Here is a 20,418-nt window from a genome sequence, read left to right as displayed (position 1 = left end):
CTGTCCAAACAGCTCCATGGCTCTCTCTGTATCACAGTTTCTTCATCTGTAAAATGAACACAGCTTGAATCACCCCTGTGGCTTTCCCGTGTGTGTGTGTGTGTGTGTGTGTGTGTGTGTGTGTGTGTGTGTCACTCTGATGGTCCATGGCAGGACTGGGAGTTGAACTGAGGTGCTGTCTTCAGCCCTGTGCTGTTTATAGTGCCCACCTTGACCTCCTGGATGCTGTGTGATGTGTACATGCAGCAAGGGATTCTGGTCTCACCCTTGTGTCTGCTGGGCCTGGATCTTCCTCCTGCAAGCCCCTATCAGGCCCTGGGTCAGTGCTGTTACTAACTTCCTTTGTGGCCCCAGTAGGTCCATTCTTTTCAGGCCTCAGTTTCTCTATCTGTTCCACAAGACAGTGTAACAGCTTGGGCCCAACACACTGAGCAGAGGAGAACACATGGTCCAGGCAGGGGATAGTGAATGTATGAGCAGGAAGAAAGGAGCCACTGGCTGGGCTCCAGGAAGGCTCTGGACACCCTGCCTTTGCCTCACCCCCTCCAGGAAACGCCTGAGATCCAGCCACCCACACTCCTACTTCTAGCCAGGGGACGCGGCTTGGCCCGAGCGTGTCCAAGCCTTAGATGACAGAGCTCCTGGTTCCAAGTGTCCCCTGGGGCTGGTGGCTGCTCATCCTTAGTAGAATGACAGCTCCCTCAGTCCAGCAATGGTGCTGGCTTCATGGGGGCCAGGAAAAGGCTAAGCTCTCCACGTGGGCCCTCACAGGGAATTGGCCTACCTGTCCACATGCACATTTCCAGCACAGGCACTGGGACAGACCACTGCCATTTTCTGGGGCCTAAACAGGATGGTCACAATTACAGTATATTTTACATGTTTGTATTTAACAAGTTAAATTTCAAGCACACACACACACACACACAGAAACACAATTGAGAGACTCAAGATAATTATAGGAATTATTTTTTAAAGTTTATGTTCACAGTGTTTTGAAGTCAAGTTTGACATTGTCTGACAAGCGTGCTGTTCTTTTGGTCTTGTCCATAGTTTTCTGGGACTAGCTGTCCAACCCACCTTGAGTGTATACTCTACTACAAAAGCATTGTGTCAAACACTCATTGCCTAGAGCCTATAGTCAACATTGTACATATCACATATCCAGTCTTCCCTCAAGCCCTCCTTCCATCTCTCCATCTCTCCATCCATCCACTTATACATTTCTCCATCCACCCATCCATCCACCCACCCACCCACCCACCCATGCATCCAACATTTACCCATCCATCCACCCACCCATCCATCATCCACCCATGCATGCATGCGTCCATCTATCCATCCTTCCCATCCATCCAGCCACCCACTCACCCACCCACTTATCCATCATCCATATGCCATCCATCCTTTTCTTCATCCATCTATTTCATTTTTGCCTTGTATTTTAGGGTTAAGAAATGTAATGACATTTTCTCTCTCCTCTCTCATAGTAACTGTCCCTGTTACATACTTGCGCATACCAAAACACACCTGCATGTAAAGCACATACGTACAACACACACGTTACTCATGTCCCAATCCCACACATGCATGCTTCATACACAGAGCCACATGTGCACACATAGAGAACACCATCCACAATCCCTGTGCGCCCACTCTCTTTGCCCGTGTGAGCATTCACAGCAGACCCTTGAGACCTGGGAGGGAAGCCCCAGAGACCTGGCAGCTCCACACGCCACATGCTGACCCTTTCCACTTTCACCACTCTTCTCCCCCAAGATCAGCCCCCCCCCCAAGTGAATGAGAGTCCTGCTGGAGTGTGAGTGCTGGTAGTGAACAAAGCCCACCAGACTGTCCTCATGTGGCAGGGACTGTCACCATGATCCTCAGGGCCAGCCCTTTGGAACTGTTGGTTGAATAATACCCCCAGGAGGTTCAGCTAGATAGAGTGGAGAACGATGAAAGGAGTGACATTGATCAGTATGCGTTGTACGCAGAAATTGGCGTGCTGAATTGGAACCCTTTTGTGCAACTACTTAAGGGTAGTAAAATAAAAAAAGAAGAAGAGACAAGAAACAAGGCCCCCAAGCAGCACAAAGGTGCGTATGCAGGGCAGCCACAGGGACACAGGGTAGCCTACACAGCTTCCTGTGTGGGCCTGTGCACCTGTGAGCAGTCACCATTTCCACTGGAAGTCACTTCACAGCCTGGGTCCTCTCCCAAGGCCTCGTCACCTAAGACCATGTGGGCTCACCTGCTGCACGTGAAGTTTTAGCCTGGCCCTGAGGAGCTGGGCAGCAGGGGTTAAAAGCATCAGTTCTGATATCCCATCCACTGGAGACATCCCGGATTCTACCTGGCTCCGTACATACAGCACCCATCCTATGCATGGCTTGGGTTTGAGTTGCTTAAGTTTTGAGGACATCAACCCCCTTATCTGCTAGTAGGTCCCACCTTCAGTGCATCTTGTAGGAGATGCTTTGAGCAGGGGGCCCAGCATGGTGTGGGTGCTTATAGGTTGTTGTTGCTGCTGTTACTTTGGCTTCTGCCCCAAACTCCCATGTGCCCTTTGGGAGGAAGCGCAGCCTTAGCTCTGGGGTTTGTGTGATGAGAGGAAAAGGGTGGATGGCAACTATGTCACTAACTAGATGCTTCTCCAATGCAAAGCCCTCATTATCCTACATGCATATTCATAAAGGACGGCCTCAGCCCTATTCTGTAAATGGGTCAGAAGCAGGAAGTGGAGGCCAGTGCAAAGAGCAAGGCCCCGGGAACAGGAGGCTCACAGCAGCAGCACATCTGAGTCCTCATGGATGGGAGGATGGTGAGAGGAGATGGGGGGGAGGGGAAGGTGGGGGGGGACGAAGGGGTTGGGAGAAGCTGGGAAGTACTGAGGGACTGGGCATGGTTAATTTCCTATATTGTCAATTTGAAGTAAGACCCAGTAAGATCAAAGTAGAGAAGCCTTGGAGCACATTGTCCATGGAATCAGACCTCTTTTCACTGGGGATTGGGGAGCTGAGTCTAGGTGGGATGATGGCACAGACAAGATAAGCCAAATGATCCTCGTGCGTTTCTCTCAATGCATATAGTTTATATGGCATTGAGGAGAGGATCTGAATCCTTGAATCTTAGTCTTTCAGTGAGGCTCAGAGAGGTTGTTGTGGTCACACAGCTGCGGATTGTGGTTCTGTCCTTGGTGGTATAAGAGACAGAGTTATTCTGGCCCTGTGCAGGAGGCTCCAGGACTGGAAGAAATGAGCTGGCCATTGCTGCTACGCAGTGAAGCCTCTTCATCTATTTTCTCACATCCTCTCCTCAGTAGTCGCCGGATCAGCTAGAGCAAAAACGATTATCTCCCTTTTACAGATGAGAAGCGTGAGGCTGAAGGAGGCGGAAGAGCCACCAGAAGCACGCTACACAGTGAGTGGTGTACAGAGCAGCGGGCCCTTCGTGCTGAGCGGTGGGGATGGGGCTGTGGGAGCTCAGCTGTCCTGGGTCTCTGGCAGGGATAAGGCCAGGACCATGGCAGCGCATGACCCTGGTGTCCTCTGAAAAATGACAACCTAAAACCAGAAGAAATTTCTCTCTTCTCGGTCCTTTTAGCCCTTCCCTCCTTTCTTAGGATGTGTTTGCTCACAATTGCTCTTTGAGATTGGAAGGAATAACCAGCCTTACTTCAGGGGAGGGGTGGAGGTAGGAGAGGGGATGCATTCCCCAGGATGGCATCGGTTGTGGGAGGAAGCGTGGAACAAGAAGCCCAGGTGTTGCCCCTCTGGGCATTTTAAAATAACTTTTTAAATTGTTATTATAAAGGTGATGTACAAAAGGGTTACAGTTACATAAGTCAGGTAATGGGTGCATTTCCCTTTGGACAATGTCACCCCTTTCCACACTCTCTTCGTTTTTCCCTCCAATCTCCACCCACAATTTGTATAGTTCATTTCCTACATAGTATCTATTGAGTGCCACTGCTGCATTTGTCCTTCCTCTGTCCTCTGGGCATTTTTGTGACTGGACATGGATAGGGAAGGGCTGCTGGGTAGAGAGCTCAGGGAAGTGATCAAAGGAGCTGGCCCAGGGATGGGGCTCTGGAGGGCTCACCTCAGCATGGGGGACTGATTGGGTAGCTGGTGGCCATGTGGAAGCTGTTTTCACAATCATTATAGCAGAATCAGGAAACGGAGCTGGTGTGCTGCCCTGTAGACTGCAGAGCCTGAGCTACGCACAGGGCAGTGTAGGATAATAGGGCAACCAGCAGTAAAGCGGATGACCCATGGCAACTCAAGTCTCCTAAGGACTGAAGAATTGCTGAGCAGAAAGAGAGAAGGCTGAAACTTATCACCTCCATTTTCCAAGTGGCTGTGAGGGATAGGCCTTGGGGTCTGAGGTCACAGCTACACCGGGTGGGGGTGGGGGTAGGCATACAGCTCTGCCTCTGACTGCGTGGACTTGAGCAGTGATAAGAAATACTGTAATCACAGCCAGGGTTTGGTCAGTGCTCAGTTTACCCATAGGATGTCCTTTCTTTGAGACTTAGTTTCTTCATCTCTAGGTTAGGGTACAGAACTCACCTACTTCTCGGGGCAGTTGTAAGGCTTAGGTGGTGCCAAGAAAAAGGTGGTGACACTTTCTCAAGTTTGGTGGGGACTTGAGTTATTTATGAGGCCTCATAAAGCTCCTGTTGTTCTGGAGACAGAAGGAAAGCAAGAGGGGATCCATTCATTCCTCTGGCCAGAGGGACCAGGTAGTGACTGGTGGTGGTGGCTGTAGTTCTCTTTCTTGAAAACATATGGAACATAAGCAAGTTTTTGAAGGGGTCGAAGGAGGAGAAGGAGAAGGACCTTCATGAGCACAGCTTTATGTAGGCAAAGGTATGGGGGAGGGAAAGTATAGGCTGTGCTTGGGGAACAGTCCTGTCACAATTAATGGCCTAGGCTGGTGCCCCATGAATCATGGAAGGAAGCAGTCAGGCTGGATCTTTGGCTCCTAGGGCTAGCTGTGAGGCACCTAGATTCCTTCCCCAACATTATCCAGTCTAGCGTTGGAGGAGAGGACTGGAGGCAGAACTAGAGTAATTACACAGCCCGGCTGCTCAGTCTCTCCCACCTATCTGGAGGGGTGAGGATCTGCCAGGAAACACTCTTCCCACCTCCCTTCCACCCCACTTCCCTTCATCCCAGCTTAGCTAAGGCCCAGGGTTTGGGCCCAGGGAGTGAGGGGTCATGGAGCATGGCTGGGGGGAGCTTGTGGCCCAAGGCAGGCTGGTTGAAGTCATTAGAGTTTGAGCAGGTGGATAGAGGGGTAATGATTTGAAAGACTGTGAAGTAGAAGTCTTAGAAGGGACGGAGACCACGGTGGGGCCTAGATCAGGTGCTTATATGCATCAAGAATCTGATTGGGGGTCTGGGTCAAGTGGTAGAGTGCTAGCCTTGTGTGTGGGTGTGTGTGCATGTGTGTGTGTGTGTATGTGTGTGTACTGGGGCTTGAACTTAGAACCCCTCACTCTTGCTTGACTTCTGCTCAAGGCTAGTCTTCTACCACTTGAGACATACTGTTACTTTTCTACTTCCAGCGTTTTTTATTTTTTACTAGTTAATTGGAGATCCAGAGTCTCAGCCTCCTGAGCAGCTAATATTATAGGCGTGAGTCACTGGTGTTTGAGGAGCGCTAGGCTTTATAAGTAGGAATGCTGAGGGAGAGCGCGGGGGCCCGAGCTCAAGAATCAGCAAGCACGTGCTGGCCCAGGAGCCTCCGTGAGGTAAGTACCCCAGCCTTGCCGCAGGAAAACGGAGGCTCAGAGCGGTGACATGACCTACCCACGTTTCTTATCCAGTCGGTCATCATTCAACATGCTGTTGCGCAGAGGCTCTGTGTCAGGGGCCAAGGAGTCAGCGGTGACCACTTCTTGGATTCTGCACCTAGGGATCACAGGGGTCACATGGTGATCTTGTGGGAGCCCAAGTCCAGGTCTATTTCCAAATTCCCGCTTTGGACCACTCTCTGAGCCGGACCAGGGAGGTCGGGACGGCTGAGACTCACCCTTCCTACGAGTACCGCCCCTCCTACCTGCCCAGGTGGGTCTGGCAAGCCGGAAAGTCAAGGCCGGCTCGGCTTGGCCAGGTGGGGGGCGTGTCCTGATAAGGGGCGTGGTCTGTCCGGGGGCGCGTCCTTGCGGGGAGGGCGTGGCTTTGTCGGGGTGGGGCGGGGCGGGGCGGGCCCGCGGAGCTCCAGCGCTGGCGGACACAGGAATCCGGCGCCCGGCTCCCGGCTCCCGCGGACGGCGCCCCGCACCCCGCGTCCCGCGCCGCCGCCATGGGCGCCTGCCTGGGCGCCTGCTCGCTGCTCAGCTGCGTGAGTCCGCACCTGCGACCCTGTCCCCGCTGCGGCCCCGCACTTTCCTCTTCTTTTTCTCCCAGTAGTTCCTTTCCCTGCCTCCGAACTTGACTTTCCGCGTCCGCACCGCCTCCGCGTCCCCGGGACCCTTCTCCGCCCGGCGCCCCGGCGCCACCCCGCTCGCTCCGGGCGCGCGGCCGCCTGGACAGCTGGTGTCGCCGCTCGGGTTACCGCGGGGGAGGGTGTGGCGCTCGGGCCGGGCGGGCCGGGCCGCGGCGGGCGCCCCTCCTGGGAACCGGGGGTCCGAGGCCTGGGGGCGGATCGGAGGGGCGCTGCGCCCGCGCCCCCGCCCGCCCGACTTGGAGGGGCTTCGGCGTGCGCCTCTCCTCTCTCTCCCAGACGCTCTGACTCTTTGTGTGCTGCCTTATCTCCGCCCTTGTCTGCTGCGTCCCTCTTTCTTCCCTGTCTGTCTGCCAGTCGGTCTGCCCCCATCCATCTGACTTAGTTTGACGATTCAGCTGGTGCCGTACGTGTCTCGGGGTCTGTCGGTCCGTCTGCCCATCGTCTCTCAGTCTCTGTGCAGCCTGGTCTGCTTGGCGAAGTCCGACCAGGCTGACTCTTGGCCACTTAACTTCTCCAGCAAGCTCCAGCGCTTCCCTCTTCGCCCCTGGGCTGGGCTGGGCTGGGCTGGGGTGCGGTTGTCAAAGACCACCTGGGCCAAACTTTAGGTTTGGAGATCCAGGAATCAGGACGGTTTTAGGGTGTGCGTGCCTGGTGTCCTGTGTTGGAGATATATCGGGGGGGACGCGGGGGGGGGAGCCAGATCTGTTTTGGGGCAGCAGCCAGCATTGAGGAGCTCGAGCCAGACCCCGGCTGCGAGGCCCCCTTTCCTTTCCCTTTTCCCCTCATTAAATCTGAGGTTCATTCAGGCAGCTCCCTCCCCTCTCTGGCCCCACACAAAGAGGGGTGGGAGGAGCTGAGACGGAGCTCCCCCGTGTCTGCCATAGGAAAGCTTAGGACTTGCTTTCCTTTGTCCCGGATTTGTGTGTGGTGGGAGGGGGCTTGCGGGGCCGCCAGAGCTGAGGATCTAGAGTTTTTCTTTGTAGCCATTTTCTGAGAATGATCTCAGCCTAAGGGAGGCTGCAGAATGGGAGGGGGGAGGGGGCCCCTGGGCACATTTCTGGTCCTCTCAGGATCTCTCGTTTGTGAATTATGTGTGGAAGAGGGAAGAAGAAGGAAGAGGAGAAGGAGATGGAAAAAGAGGAGGAAGAGAGAGAAGAGGAGGAGGATCATCTGGTGCCTGAACCCCCCTCCCTGCCCAGGTCCTGTTGTATCACAGCAGAACTTCCCACAGTCCACCAGATTCCCATCTGGTCCTGCCTAGCCTGGAAGGGTGGTTCGTGATGGTGGGGTCTGAAGAAGGACCTACCAATCCCCTGTGGCTGTGGGCTCCCACTCCTGCCCTAGTTGAGCGGTTTGCAGCGCCGTCCTGAAGATGCTATAAGAAGATGTGCAAAGTGCTGGCCCGGCTCCTGCTGGCCTACATTGAGTGCTCTCTCTATGTGGGAGCTGCCATCCTGGAGAATTCCATCTGGAGAATACAGAGCCCTGTGCTAAGTGTGGATCTCTCAGATCAGAGAGGCCTGGAAACTCTCCATGTACACGGAGGGAAACAGCCCGTGAACTTAGCTCACTTGCCTTAGGGTGGAGAGGAACTGCAAAGACAGGATTAGACTGAGATTTCCTCTTCCAGGCTGCTGCCCTCACCTTTTCTCCTTCTCCATATGTCCTGGGGGGGGGGGAGGGATGGAGGCAGGGTACTGGCCCAGGGTAGAACTAGAGGCACTGAGCCTTTAGTATCTGCAAGGAGCCCATCTCCCCTTTTTGTGCCCTCTCTTTGGAGTTCTGACCTCTGACATGTACAGGTCTGGCTCTGCCCCAGCCCTGTGATGTCATTGCTATTTTACAGATGACCATATCAACAATGATCATTGACTCTCTCCTTCCTATAGACCCAGCACTTAGAGCATTGAGCCCTTCTATGGGCCCAGCGCTGCTGTGAGCACTTTATACAGGGTCTTTTCATTTGATCCTCACAAAGACCTCAAGGAGGCAGTTCCTAGTAGCTAGGATTACAGGTATGAGCCAGTAGTGCCTGGCTTTTTAGCCTTTTTTTTGTTAGTCGTGATGCTTGAACTCTGGGCTTGGGCGCTGTCCCTGCGCTCTTCAGCTCAAGGCGAGTGCTCTACCACTTGAGCTACAGTGCCACTTCTGGTTTTCTAGTGGTGTATTGGAGATGAGAGTCTCACCGGAGTTTCCTGCCCGGGCTGGCTTTGAACCGTGATCCTCAGATCTCAGCCTCCTGAGTAGTTAGGATTACAGGCGTGAGCCACGGGCGCCCGGCCTGCTTAGCCATTTTTAAGTATGTGGTTGAATGGCATTAAATACCCCACGGTGTTGTGCAAGCATCAGCCCTGTGCCATCTTCCGCTACACACAGTCACTCCCGGTCCCTCGTTACGCAGATCTCCCATTCCTGCCAGGAGATTAGATGGCTCAGGTTCAATCTGAAGTGGTCTTTTCTGCTTGGTGAACGTCACTTAACATCATCACATCATGTCCTCAATGTTCCCGCATTTTATAAAACGTGTCAGAACTTCCTTCCTCTTTAAGAGTGAGTAACAGGCCATTGTATCTCTCAACCACATTTTGCATTTGCATCCACCATTGGTCTTAAGAGTTGTTTCTCTCTTTTGGCTCCCGTGAACAAAGCTGCTGCAAGCATGTATGTGTACATATGTTTGTGTCTCTGCTTTCAATTCCTTTGGAGATATATATCAAAGCGAAGGCATACTTTGTCTTATTTTAAACACAACTCAATGCAGTGGCCCAGCCCAGAGTTGCCTCTCTTACTTTACTCAGTGACTCAAGACTGGTTCTGAGAACCGGAGTCACTGGCTCCAGAGATGGTCAGGAGAGGATGAAGGACACAGTGACCCTGTTCACTGTGCCAAGCCCCTGCTCAGCTCCAGACCGCCCAGTTTGCGAGGGGAGGTTGTCGCTGGCAGAGTACCAACAGCAGAGGATGGCAGGCAGCTTTCTGGGTGAATCTTCATTGCACAGAGATTGAATTGGTTAAATATTAAGAAATCTTGCAGCCCCCAAGCTCCCAGATCCAGGATTGCTTAAGTTCTGAGTTCTCCTTTGGGCTGGCATGTAGGGTCAGTAGCTGTTGATGTTCTGAACTTTTCCTCTGCTGCCGCTCCTCTCTCAAGTGCTGGTGTAAAGGGGCTGGGGGCTGGGAGGAAGCTAGAAGGGGCTGGAATGCTCACATCCTGTTTGTGCTGTCTGGGGCTTTCTCACTGCCAAAAGTTCTGCCATCTCAGGACGTCTGTCCTGCTCACCTCTAGCCACTCTCAGGAGTGAGAGGGCTTCCGCTGCCCCCGGGTGATGAAGATGAAGGTTAGTTGCAGTTGCTACAGATTCCAGTAAGTTCACAAAACTTAGAGTTTTATGCCTTAGTATTTTCCTCGCTATTTTTTTTTGTAAAATCATCAAGAGAGAGTTAATTTAATTTAGACATAGGTCCATGTATTTCAGTTATGTGTTGTCTGCACTGGCACCGTGTGTGTGTGTGTGTGTGTGTGTGTGTGTGTGTGTGTGTGTGTGTGTGTGTGTGTGTGTGTGTGTGTGTGTGTGTGTGTGTGCCAGAAAAGCCCCCATTGTAGGTACGACGCTAACGCTGCACAGATGGGCATTTAGCTTTCAGCACCCTGGCTATTTCCCATCATGCCTAGTGCCACAGGGCACTTCCGTGTATTTGGGTGGCTCCCCTCCCCCTGGCTAGTGTGTGTGTGAGAGTGAAAAGTCGCAGGAGCTGTTCCAAGTGCGTGAACTTTGCTCTGCCAGGAGCTTTTTTTCTTTCTTTTTTAAAAAAATCTGCGCTGGTCTCTGGCTCCTGATTAGGCCCTGGGAGATCCTCAGGTTCAGGTATCAGGAACACCTGCACTTGGATCCCTAAGAACCAGAGTGGATTGAAAAGGCTAAGCTCCCTGAATACAGGGCAGCGGTCTCCTCTCAAATTGAAACAGTAACAAGCTAGAGTCAGGGCCTAACTAGGGTCAGTTTTCCTGTGGCCTACAGGCTTTCTTCTGGCTTAGGAAGGATTTTCACCTGAGGTCTTTTTGTTTTTGTTTGTTTGTGTCTGTAGGGCCTGAGCACAGTCTTTGAGGTCTTTTTGTTCAAGGCTAGAGCTCTATCACTTTGAGCCACGCTGCCACTTCTGGTTTTCTGGTAGTTAACTGGAGATAAGCGTCTCCGGGACTTTCCTGCCTGGGCTGGCTTTGGATTGTAATCCTCAGATCTCAGCCTCCTGAGATAGAATTACAGGTTTGAGCCACCAGCACTCAGTAGTTTAGTTTTTGTTTTGTAATGAAAAAGACTGCTGTCATGGGTTCTTGGCCTGGGAAGTGGTGTGGCTCTGTGGACGGAGCCAGGTCCTCGCAGCCCTCAGAACTGAGCTGGGATCCTGGCTCCTCAGCTTTCTCACTCGACGATGCTCCTTTCACCTTTAGAAGTCTGCTTTCCCATCAGTAAGTATGACACACATCAGAGTCAAGGTATAATTTAGATATCGTTGGATATAGCTTATTACTTGAAGTTCAATACTGTTCTTTTTTTTGGTATGTGTATGTGTGCCACTACTTGGACTTGAACGCAGGGCCTTACGCTTGCTCTGCTTGCTTGCTGGGCTGGGGCTCTACCACTTGAACCCTACCTCCAGCCGTGCCTTTTGCTGGTTAATTGGAGATGGAGTCTCTAGTCCCTTTCTGCCTGAGCTGCCTTTAAGCTGTGATCTTTCAGCTTTGAGCATCCAGATTAGCTGGGATCACAGGGTAGCCACTTGCACCCAGCGCAGTCCTCCTGTTCTTGACTTGTCCAGTGATTTTCTTTCTTTCTTTTTTTTTTTTTGTCGGTCGTGGGGCTTGAACTCTGGGCCTGGACACTGTCCCTCAGCTCTTCAGCTCAAGGCGAGCGCTCTACCACTTGAGCTACAGCGCCACTTCCGGTTTTCTGGTGGTTTATTGGAGATAGGAGTCTCACAGTCTCTCCTGCCCGGGCTGGCTTTGAACCTCGATCCTCAGATCTCAGCCTCCTGAGTAGCTAGGATTACAGGCGTGAGCCACCAGCGCCCGGCTTCTTTTTTTTTTTCTTTTTAAACTCCATGCTGAGTGCTCAGCCATTTGAGTCACACCCTCAGCCCTCCCCTTCCTTTTTTCCCCTTTAGTTATTTTTCAGATAAGATCTGGTGCTTTTTGCTTGATTGGATTGGGAATTCCTACCATCCCCCTACCTGCACCTCCCAAATTGCTGGGACTACAGGTGTGGGCTGCTCCTCCCCACCCTCTCAGTGCTGGTGCGCCGCCTTGTCGCGTGTGGTCTGGCTCCCTCAGCTGGCCTCACCCCATCACTTGAAGCTCTCCTCCAGCTCATGAAGCCCCTGCCACCATGGCCCCTTCCCCTTCTCCCAGTGCCCAGCTCCTGCCACCCAAAGTCCCCTCAGTGGGACCATTCTCTGCCTTGCTCTGGGGCTCTATGTCTCCCTCCAGGTCTCTTATGTACCTAGGGGAGGACTGGGGCAGTTTGTGGTTGGTTTGTAAGTGCTGGGCTGTGGATGGGCCTGCAGAAGGGTGAGTCGTGTTCCCTAGCCCCCACTGGCTATGAATGGTGGGGCTTCTCCAGCGACTCACCTGTTTGACCACACCCTGGTCAGAGCTGAGGCAGAATGGGCCACCTACTGGAGAGGGGAAGTGCCTAGACCGCCACCTGCTGTCCAGAACTGGTATAACCCATGGGAAATGACCGCTCAGGTTTCTCACTCATTCAACAGATGTTTAATGAGCACTTGCTGATTTTTAAGGTCTTAACATGTGTCTGGTTCTATGACAGATTCTTCCATTCAACAGGTAGCCCATGAGTCCCTAATGTGTACCAGGCACTCAGTTTCTGAAACTAGCACAGTGAGGAAAAAATAGACAAAAATAGGGAACACAAAGCCTATCAAACAAGAGGAAAAAAAACCAAGCAATGAAGGGACAAGCTCTCTCTCCATCTCAAAACTGCCCTATGAAGAGTAGGTACTTCAAGGGCCTCAGTTTTATAGAAGAGGAAATAGACTCAAGAGAGGTTGTGCAAATTGTATAATGTTGTATAACGTTCAGTTTCAGAACTGGCCTCTAATTTTTTTTTTTTTTTTGTCAGTCATAGGCTTGAATTCAGGGCCTGGGTGCTGTCCCAGAGATATTTTGCTCAAGGTTAGCACTCTACCACTTTGAGCCACAGCACCACTTCCAGTTTTCTGATGGTTAATTGGAGATAAGAGTCTCACAAACTTTCCCGCCCAGGGTTGGCTTTGAACCATGATCCTCAGCGATCAGCCCATGAGTAGCTAGGATTACAGCACGAGCCACTGGAGCCTGGCTTCTTTTTAAACTCCTTCCTTCTCTCCTTCCTTCCCTCCCTCCCTCCCTCCCTCCTTCCCTCCCTTACCTTCTCTGGTGGCATTTGGATCTGAACTCAGGGCCTTGTGCTTGCTACCACTTGAGCTATACCTCCAGCCCGAGTCTGTTCTGTCACTAGCTTGTGGTCTTATGTGACTCAGTTTCCCCCCTCCAGCCTGAAAGGGACATGGGCATCATCTGGGGAAGACCGCTCTCACCAGCTCAGCCAGGCTTGAGATGCTGCCCAGGCAGGGAGGGTTCGGCAGAGAGTGACCTCGGTGCTGCTGTCGCCCCATCCTCCACAGGCCTCCTGCCTCTGCGGCTCTGCCCCCTGCATCCTGTGCAGCTGCTGCCCCTCCAGCCGCAACTCCACTGTGAGCCGCCTCCTGTTCACCGGCTTCCTCTTCCTGGGAGTGCTGGTCTCCATCATCATGCTGAGCCCGGGGGTGGAGAGTCAGCTGTACAAGGTGAGCAGCCTGCTGTGGGCTTTTGGGCGTAGCTGCTCCAGACTGGAAGGTGGGGCCTAGCAGTCAGGGGGAGGTGGTGGGAGCGGAGGAGCCCAGGTTCCCCTAGGTCACAGCCTCCTTGGAGGATCCTCCGTTATCACTGCCTCCTGGATGCCAGCCAGGAGCTGCTTCCCCCGAGGAGTGGCCATATGGGGGTCCTGACTGTCCCCTTCATCCCAGTGTCTCCCCACCCGGCCCTGCCCCAGGGCATGCTTAGGGAGGCAGCCCTGTGTGGGATGAGGATCCCAGGAACCTGGCCTCGTCCTAGGCCGAGGTTCCAATGTGACTCCATTTTCCCCAAGCCCCCAGTGGCTTTGACCCAGGCAGTGGGGCAGACACAACTCTAGGAAGCCATGCCAAACAGTCTACCAGGCCTGGGGTGACCCCAGGGACAGGGTAGCTCGGAATCAGGCAGGTGGGCGGGAGGAGGTGGAGGGTGGAGATGAGCGGGGCTCAGCCCTGCGGAGAGCTGCGGGGCTCTGGGTGGGGTGGGGGGGACCTCACGCAGCTCTGTTGTCTCCACAGCTCCCCTGGGTGTGCGAGGATGGGGCCCAGACCCCCCTTGTTCTGCAGGGCCCCCTGGACTGCGGCTCCCTGCTGGGCTTCCGCGCGGTCTACCGCATGTGCTTCGCCACCGCAGCCTTCTTCTTCCTTTTTACCTTGCTCATGGTGTGCGTGCGCAGTAGCCGGGACCCCCGGGCCGCCATCCAGAATGGGTGAGGGGCCCTCCTCCTGCCTGGCACCCGCCCCCAGTGGCTCTCCTTCCCTGCCTGTCTCCAGAGTTCCCCAGACCCTGCCCGGAGATGTGAGCTATGGAACCAGGGGCCTCTTCATAGAGGACTGTGCGCTCAGTTATGCCCATTACTCAGACTGGGAAAGAAAGCTCAAGCCAGCACCGGCGGCTCATGCCTGTAATCCTAGCTGCTCAGGAGGCTGAGATCTGAGGATTGTGGTTCAAATTCAGCCCAGGCAGGAACATCAGTGAGACTCTTATCTCCAGTCAGTTTCCAAAAAGTTGGAGGGGGAGCTGTGATTCAAGTGGTGGAGCACCAGCCTTGAGTGAAAAAGCTAAGGGACAGTTTTCAGCCCCTGACTTCCAGCCCAAGTGAACACACACATACACACCTTCAGAAAGGACACCACAGCACCACACAGAGTCCAGCTGACATGGTTGGGCCAGATGCTCGCAACTGTGTTTGTGGCTAGTCCTTCCTTCCACTGCCCTGGGCTTGGGGATTTTTCTAAGGGTAGACAGACTGTGATCATTAGAGAGTCCCCGATCCCCTCGCTCCCAGGTCCTGCTTCTTGGGGCGGGGGTTCTGGGACAGGCCCGCTCTGGCTTCCGGTGTCCCTGCCCAGACTCAGCAACTTGCCACCCGCTTCCCTCCCCTGCCATAGGTTTTGGTTCTTTAAGTTCCTGGTCCTCGTGGGCATCGCCGTGGGTGCCTTCTACATACCAGATGGCTCCTTCTCGAAGAGTAGGTGGCAGGGGGGAGCATGGAGGGACAGCGGGGGGATGGGACTGGGGTCTGGAGAAAAGGGGGCTGCTCTACCCTGAACCCCTGACCTAGGTACAGTCCTGGTCTTTGACCTTTCCACTCGAGACAGCACCTCAAGCCTGGAGGCCATTCAGGAGTTTGGAGAGCCGGTTTGGCCCCCACCTCTGCTCTTCCACCCTGCCTGCATCTCGGGGTGGCATGGATAGAATGTGTATAGAATGTAGAATGCATATACATGGAGAGGGCAGAATGGCTGCCGCCCCATGGCCACACCCCTGGCTCACCCCTTCCCTCCTCTCTCCCAGTCTGGTTCTACTTTGGCGTTGTGGGCTCCTTCCTCTTCATCCTCATCCAGCTCATCCTGTTGGTCGACTTTGCCCACTCCTGGAACCAGCGGTGGCTGGGCAAGGCCGAGGAGTGCGACTCCCGTGGCTGGTACGCAGGTCAGTGCCGCTCTACTCCATACAGGGCCTCGAGCTGGGGGGGGGGGGGTGGGCGGAGCATAGCCCATCAGTGAGATCCCCTTGGTGGTGTCTGGGCAGACTTCATGTGGCACCTGGTGGTTGGAGCTCCAAGGGCAGAGTGAGTCCCCAGTTCTCGCGAGTGAACTCAGTCACCAGACTCAACCCTGGGGCTGCTCTACCTCCTCCACCTCTGGACAGCCCCTCCCCACCTCTCTCCACCCCAGCAGCCTCATCCACCTTTCCCTTTGCACTTAGTTTTTAGTTTGTTATTTCATATTATTATTTTGATGCCAGCACAGGGCTTGAAGTCCTTGCACTCTTGCTTTATTCACACGCATGCGTGCATGTGTATGCATGTGTATGTGCACACATACACATGCATGCATGCATGTGCCGGCCTTGGGGCTTGAACTCAGGGCCTGGATGATGTCCCTGAGCTTCTGTGCTCAAGGCTAGTACTCTACTACTTGAGGCACAGCTCTGCTTTCTGCTTTTTAGGGTACTTAATTGATGCTAAATGTCTCACAGACTTTCCTGCCTGGGCTGCCTTTAAACTGTGATCTTCAGATCTCAGCCTTCTGAGTAGCTAGGATTACAGACATGAGCCACTGTGCCCGGCTCTTGCTTGTTTGCTTGTCTGTTTGTTTTTTAAAAGTCAAGACTGGCACTCTTCCATGTGAGCCACACTTGCACTTCCAGCTTTTCTCTAGTTAATTGGAAATAAGCGTCTCAGTAGACTTTTCTGCCTAGGCTGGCCTCAAACCAAGACCTTCAGATCTCAGCCTCCTGAGTAGCTAAGATTAGAGGCGTGAGCTTCAGGACCAGGTCGTGGGGTGCCCAGTAAATACGTGGATTTTCTGATGACAAGCACTTGTTGAATCATCTTGGGTAAAAATGTGGCTTGTGGGAGACATAGATGTCACTCCTCAGCTGGGGAAACAGGCTCGAGGCGGGGTAGCACTGCCTGGCACCCACCTCTTGGGGCAGGAGCTGCTGTGCTTCCTGCCTCCTGAGGCTACTGCTTGCTGCCTTCTGCCCAGGTCTCTTCTTCTTCACCTTCCTCTTCTATGCACTCTCTGTCGCGGCCATTGCCCTGATGTTCATCTACTACACGAAGCCGGGAACCTGCCATGAGGGCAAGATCTTTGTCAGCCTCAACCTCACCTTCTGCGTCTGTGTCTCCATCATTGCTGTCCTGCCCAAAGTCCAGGTGAGCCTGCCTGTAGCCCCAGCCCTTGGGGAGTGGGACTTCCCCTAGGAGCTTGGGTTCTGTGGCATTGGGAACTGTCAGAGAGCTCCTGGTCCCCAGGAGGTGGTGAATACACCGTGTCTCGACCCAGAACATCCAAGACTCTGGCCGTGTCCCAGAGGAGTCTTCTAAAAGTACCTCTGGATTACATTGAACATCCAGGCCTACTTCCCGGTTTGTATCTCAGTATGCCAGGGTGTTCACAGTTGGCATACTGGTCTTTAGGGGGTCTCTGGCAGAAAGACTTTTTCTCAGAGCTTCTATTCCCCAGTGAGAAAGTCGAGGCCCAGAGAGGGTGATGCTTTGTCCCAGGTCACACAGCAATCAAGAGTTCATTCATCAAAACACTTCCTGAGCACCTATGGTGTGCCAGGCCCTATTCTAAGTGTGGAGATAATAGCTGTGAGGAAGGTGGCCATAAGTAGCATCTGTCACGTGATCCATATCATCATCTTCCCCCTTCACAGAGGGGCAAACAGCGCCTGCTGGGCGCTGGTGGCTTGCGCCTGTAATTCTGACTATTCAAGAGGCTGAAATCTGATCATCACAATTCAAAGCCCACCCTGGCAGGAAAGTCCATGATAATTTTAGCTCCAATTAACCACAGAAAACCAGAAATGGAGCGGAGGCTCCAAGTGGTAGAGCGCTAGCCTTGAGCAAAAAAAAACCTCAGGGATAGTGCCCAGGCTCCACAACTGAGACACACAATAAAAATACAGACTTGAACTAGGCGCCAGTTGCTCATGCCTGTAATCCTAGCTACTTAGAAGACTGGGAATCAAAAATCCTGATTTCAAGTCAGCCTGGGCAGGAAAGTCTATGCAACTCTTCTCTCCAATTAACCGCCAAATTTGAGAAGTGGAGCTGTAACTCAAGTAGTAAAGTGCCAGACTCGAGCAAAAGGTTCTGGGACAGTGCCCAGACCCTGAGTTCAAGCCCTAGTACTACCCCTCCTCTTAAAAAATGCAGACTTAGCCAAGGTCACCCAGCTAGTAAATGGTGGAAGTAGGATTCGAACCCAGGCAGGCTACTTCTAGAGCCTGCAGTTTCCACTCATTTCTTCCTCCTCCTCCTCCTCCTCTTCCTCTTGTTTTTGTTGGTTGTGGCTTGAACTAGGGGCCTTAACACTGTCCCTGAACTCTTTTCACTCAAGGCTCTAGCCCTCTACCACTTTGAGCCACAGTTTTGTGGTGGTTAATTGGCGATTGTGAATCTCATGGACTTTCCTGCCTGGGCTGTCTTTGAACCACGATTCTCAGATGTCAGTCTCCTGAGTAGCTAGGATTACAGGTGTGAGCCACCGGTGCCCGGCTCCATTCATATTTTCAAGTGTGTGTATAGTGATTGATGGGAAAGGACAGGCAATAAGAGACGAGGCCACAAAATGCAAGTCTGGAGGCTAGAGGCTGGGAGTATGGCTAGAAGGTAGGGGCCGGTGGGGGTCTCCTCAGAAGTCCTTCATCTACCAAGGAGGTATCACCTATGTGGAGATTGGGGAACAAATGTGTCGAGAAGAGGCAAAGCAAGTGCAAAGGCCCTGAGGTAGGCAAGGGTTCTGCAAGTTATGTCCACAGAGGAGGCCGCAGTGGTTGGAGTGTGGCCTGGTGGCAGATCGGAGGTGGAGGTAAAGACAGAACAAACTGAAAGGCTGCACCTTTTCAATGCTGCCCTTGAAGGGTTCGCTGGAGGGCAGGTGGGGGGTAGTCTGTAATCTGAGGGCTGAGGAGAGAAAGAGGGTGTGGGTGGGGAGGGGTGGTGGCCGGGTTGGCTGGAGGGGGGAGGGCTCGGGTGGGGCCAGGGTCTCACCAGGGAACATCTCTCACCAGGAGGCCCAGCCCAACTCAGGTCTGCTGCAGGCCTCCGTTGTCACCCTGTACACTATGTTTGTCACCTGGTCAGCCCTGTCCAACGTCCCTGGTGAGTATGGACCTAGGCTTAAGGAGGCCTAGCCTGCTGAGGGCTGGGGACCCTCCACAGGGGGCAGGGATGTCCCAGTTCAACTCGTCTCAGACTCAGTCCTGGGGGGGAACGGGGGGTGGTCATCTGCTCCTGGAGCTGTCTGTCCACCATCCGTAGGGCTCCCCGGCTCTACAGCCCTGGCTGACACAGGCTGAGGGACACTGTGCTCCCTCCCCTAGACCAGAAGTGCAACCCTCACCTGCCGGGCCCCCAGAGCAACAAGACGCTCCCCGAAGGCCCTGCGTACTACGAGACCCAATGGTGGGACGCCCCGAGCATCGTGGGCCTGGTCATCTTCATCCTGTGCACGCTCTTCATCGGGTACAGTGGGCTCTGGGCTCCGGGGAGGGAAGGACAAGGAGCTGGGACACCTGACGGGACAGTGCCCTCGGCAGCCAGCCACTGCCTTGTGCTGGGGGGAAAGGGAGTCCCTCCAAGGCACAGTTTGGTGGGGGGCGCTGCTTCCTGACCTGGGGTCCTTTGGTCCCTTCCTGAGCACTGGGCCTTCTAGTCTCCAGCTCCAGTGCAGGCTGCTTGGACTGAGGCTTCTGGGTCCAAGCTTTGTTTGTCACCTGCTGGGTGGCCTTGGGTAAGTGGCTTCACCTTTCTGCGCCTCCATTTGTTTCTCAGTAAAAGGAGCGGGATAGCTTCCGTGTTGGTGGAGGTGGCTTTGGCTCCATGGCCTCCCTGAGCGAGGGCGGCTTGTGTTGAAGATCACACAGTGACTTTTCAGTGGGGCGTCTGAGCAATACTCATTGCTGTAGACTTGAGCCGGACCTGCCTGTCTCTTTAGTGTGTGTGTTGGGCTTGAACTCAGGGCCTGGGTGCTGTCTCAGAGTTTTTGTTTTTGTTTGTTTCTGCTTAAGGCTAGCCCTCTGTCATTTAAGCCACCATCCTACTCCTGGTTAGTTGAAGATAGTCTCATGGACTTTTCTCCTTTGGCTGGCTTTCAGAAACCATGATCCTCAGATCTCAGCCTCCCGAGTAGGATTATAGGTATTAGCCACCAGCACCTGGCTTCTCTTTTTTTCTTCTGGGGTATATTCAGGGCCTTGCACTCAGGAAAGAAAGGGAAGGGAGCTCTCCACTTGAGCCATGCCTCCAGCCCTTTCTGCTATATTTACTTTTTGGGTTGGGTTTCACATTTCTGCCTGAGCCAGCCCGGACCAGAATTCTTCTGTGTTCACTTTTCCTTTAGCTAGGATGACAAGTACATGCCACCATGGCCAGATATTGGTTGAGATGGGGTTTGACTAACATTCCTGGGCTTGTCACGTGATTTCTCAGCATGTACGTTTCCTTAACTCTAGAGATAAAAATAGTTCCTACCTCACTGAATTGTTGGGGCAGGATGACTTACTGTGTCTGAAGCTTTTGGAGAGGGATTTGGCAAATACTAGGTGCTAAATAAGTGTTAGGTATAATCACAGCTCTGTGAACATTTGCACAGTTGGTGGAAGTAAGGGCTGCTTCACCGGAGCCGCTGGACCTTGATATCTGGAACAGTTCTTGCTCACACTGGTCCCCGAGGCCAGCAGTCATCCCCACCCCCACCCTTGTGTCTTTCCTGGACCTGAGTGGGGTAGGGGGGAGGGAGAATCCGCTGCTCCAGGAGAGGTGCTTCACCTGGGCCAGGCCACCAGCCTCCTGGGCCAGAGCGTTCTGGGGATGGTCCACAATTTGTTTTACTTTGACCTTGTTCAGAATGTTTCTGCAAGTCCCAGCTGGGCAGTTCATGAACAGCTCTCGTCTCCCTCACATGTGATTCCTTTTCAACCTGGGAGGCACCCAATTACTTCCACCTTACTGAAGGGGAAAATGGGACCCAGAGGAATGGCTGTGAACTGAATACTCAGTGCCCTGTCAGGACATCCAGTTCTGTCTCTCCTTCCTTCCTTCCTTCCTT

At 53.5% G+C, this 20,418-nt stretch overlaps 1 protein-coding gene across 3 annotated transcripts in view; it reads left to right on the top strand.

The window, feature by feature from the left end:
- The window catches only part of Serinc2 (serine incorporator 2), a 40,419-nt gene that overhangs the window by 16,535 nt on the left and 3,466 nt on the right, over nucleotides 1–20,418 (top strand). The window contains exons 4-11 of one of the 3 annotated variants that reach the window (XM_013020660.1): nucleotides 3,370–3,423; nucleotides 13,141–13,302; nucleotides 13,867–14,057; nucleotides 14,740–14,819; nucleotides 15,146–15,283; nucleotides 16,345–16,514; nucleotides 18,380–18,470; nucleotides 18,692–18,833. In XM_013020660.1, the coding sequence (XP_012876114.1) occupies nucleotides 3,370–3,423; nucleotides 13,141–13,302; nucleotides 13,867–14,057; nucleotides 14,740–14,819; nucleotides 15,146–15,283; nucleotides 16,345–16,514; nucleotides 18,380–18,470; nucleotides 18,692–18,833 (1,028 nt within the window). Of the gene's footprint in view, nucleotides 1–3,369; nucleotides 3,424–6,293; nucleotides 6,355–9,784; nucleotides 9,824–13,140; nucleotides 13,303–13,866; nucleotides 14,058–14,739; nucleotides 14,820–15,145; nucleotides 15,284–16,344; nucleotides 16,515–18,379; nucleotides 18,471–18,691; nucleotides 18,834–20,418 lie in introns of those variants that run through there. The other 2 variants (XM_013020658.1, XM_013020659.1) reach the window with 2 other exon arrangements.

Source organism: Dipodomys ordii, unplaced genomic scaffold (genome assembly GCF_000151885.1).
Source record: "Dipodomys ordii isolate 6190 unplaced genomic scaffold, Dord_2.0 Scaffold51, whole genome shotgun sequence".
NCBI lineage: Eukaryota > Metazoa > Chordata > Mammalia > Rodentia > Heteromyidae > Dipodomys > Dipodomys ordii.
Note: the sequence above shows the minus strand (reverse complement) of the source record. Positions and strands in the feature narration are given on the sequence as shown.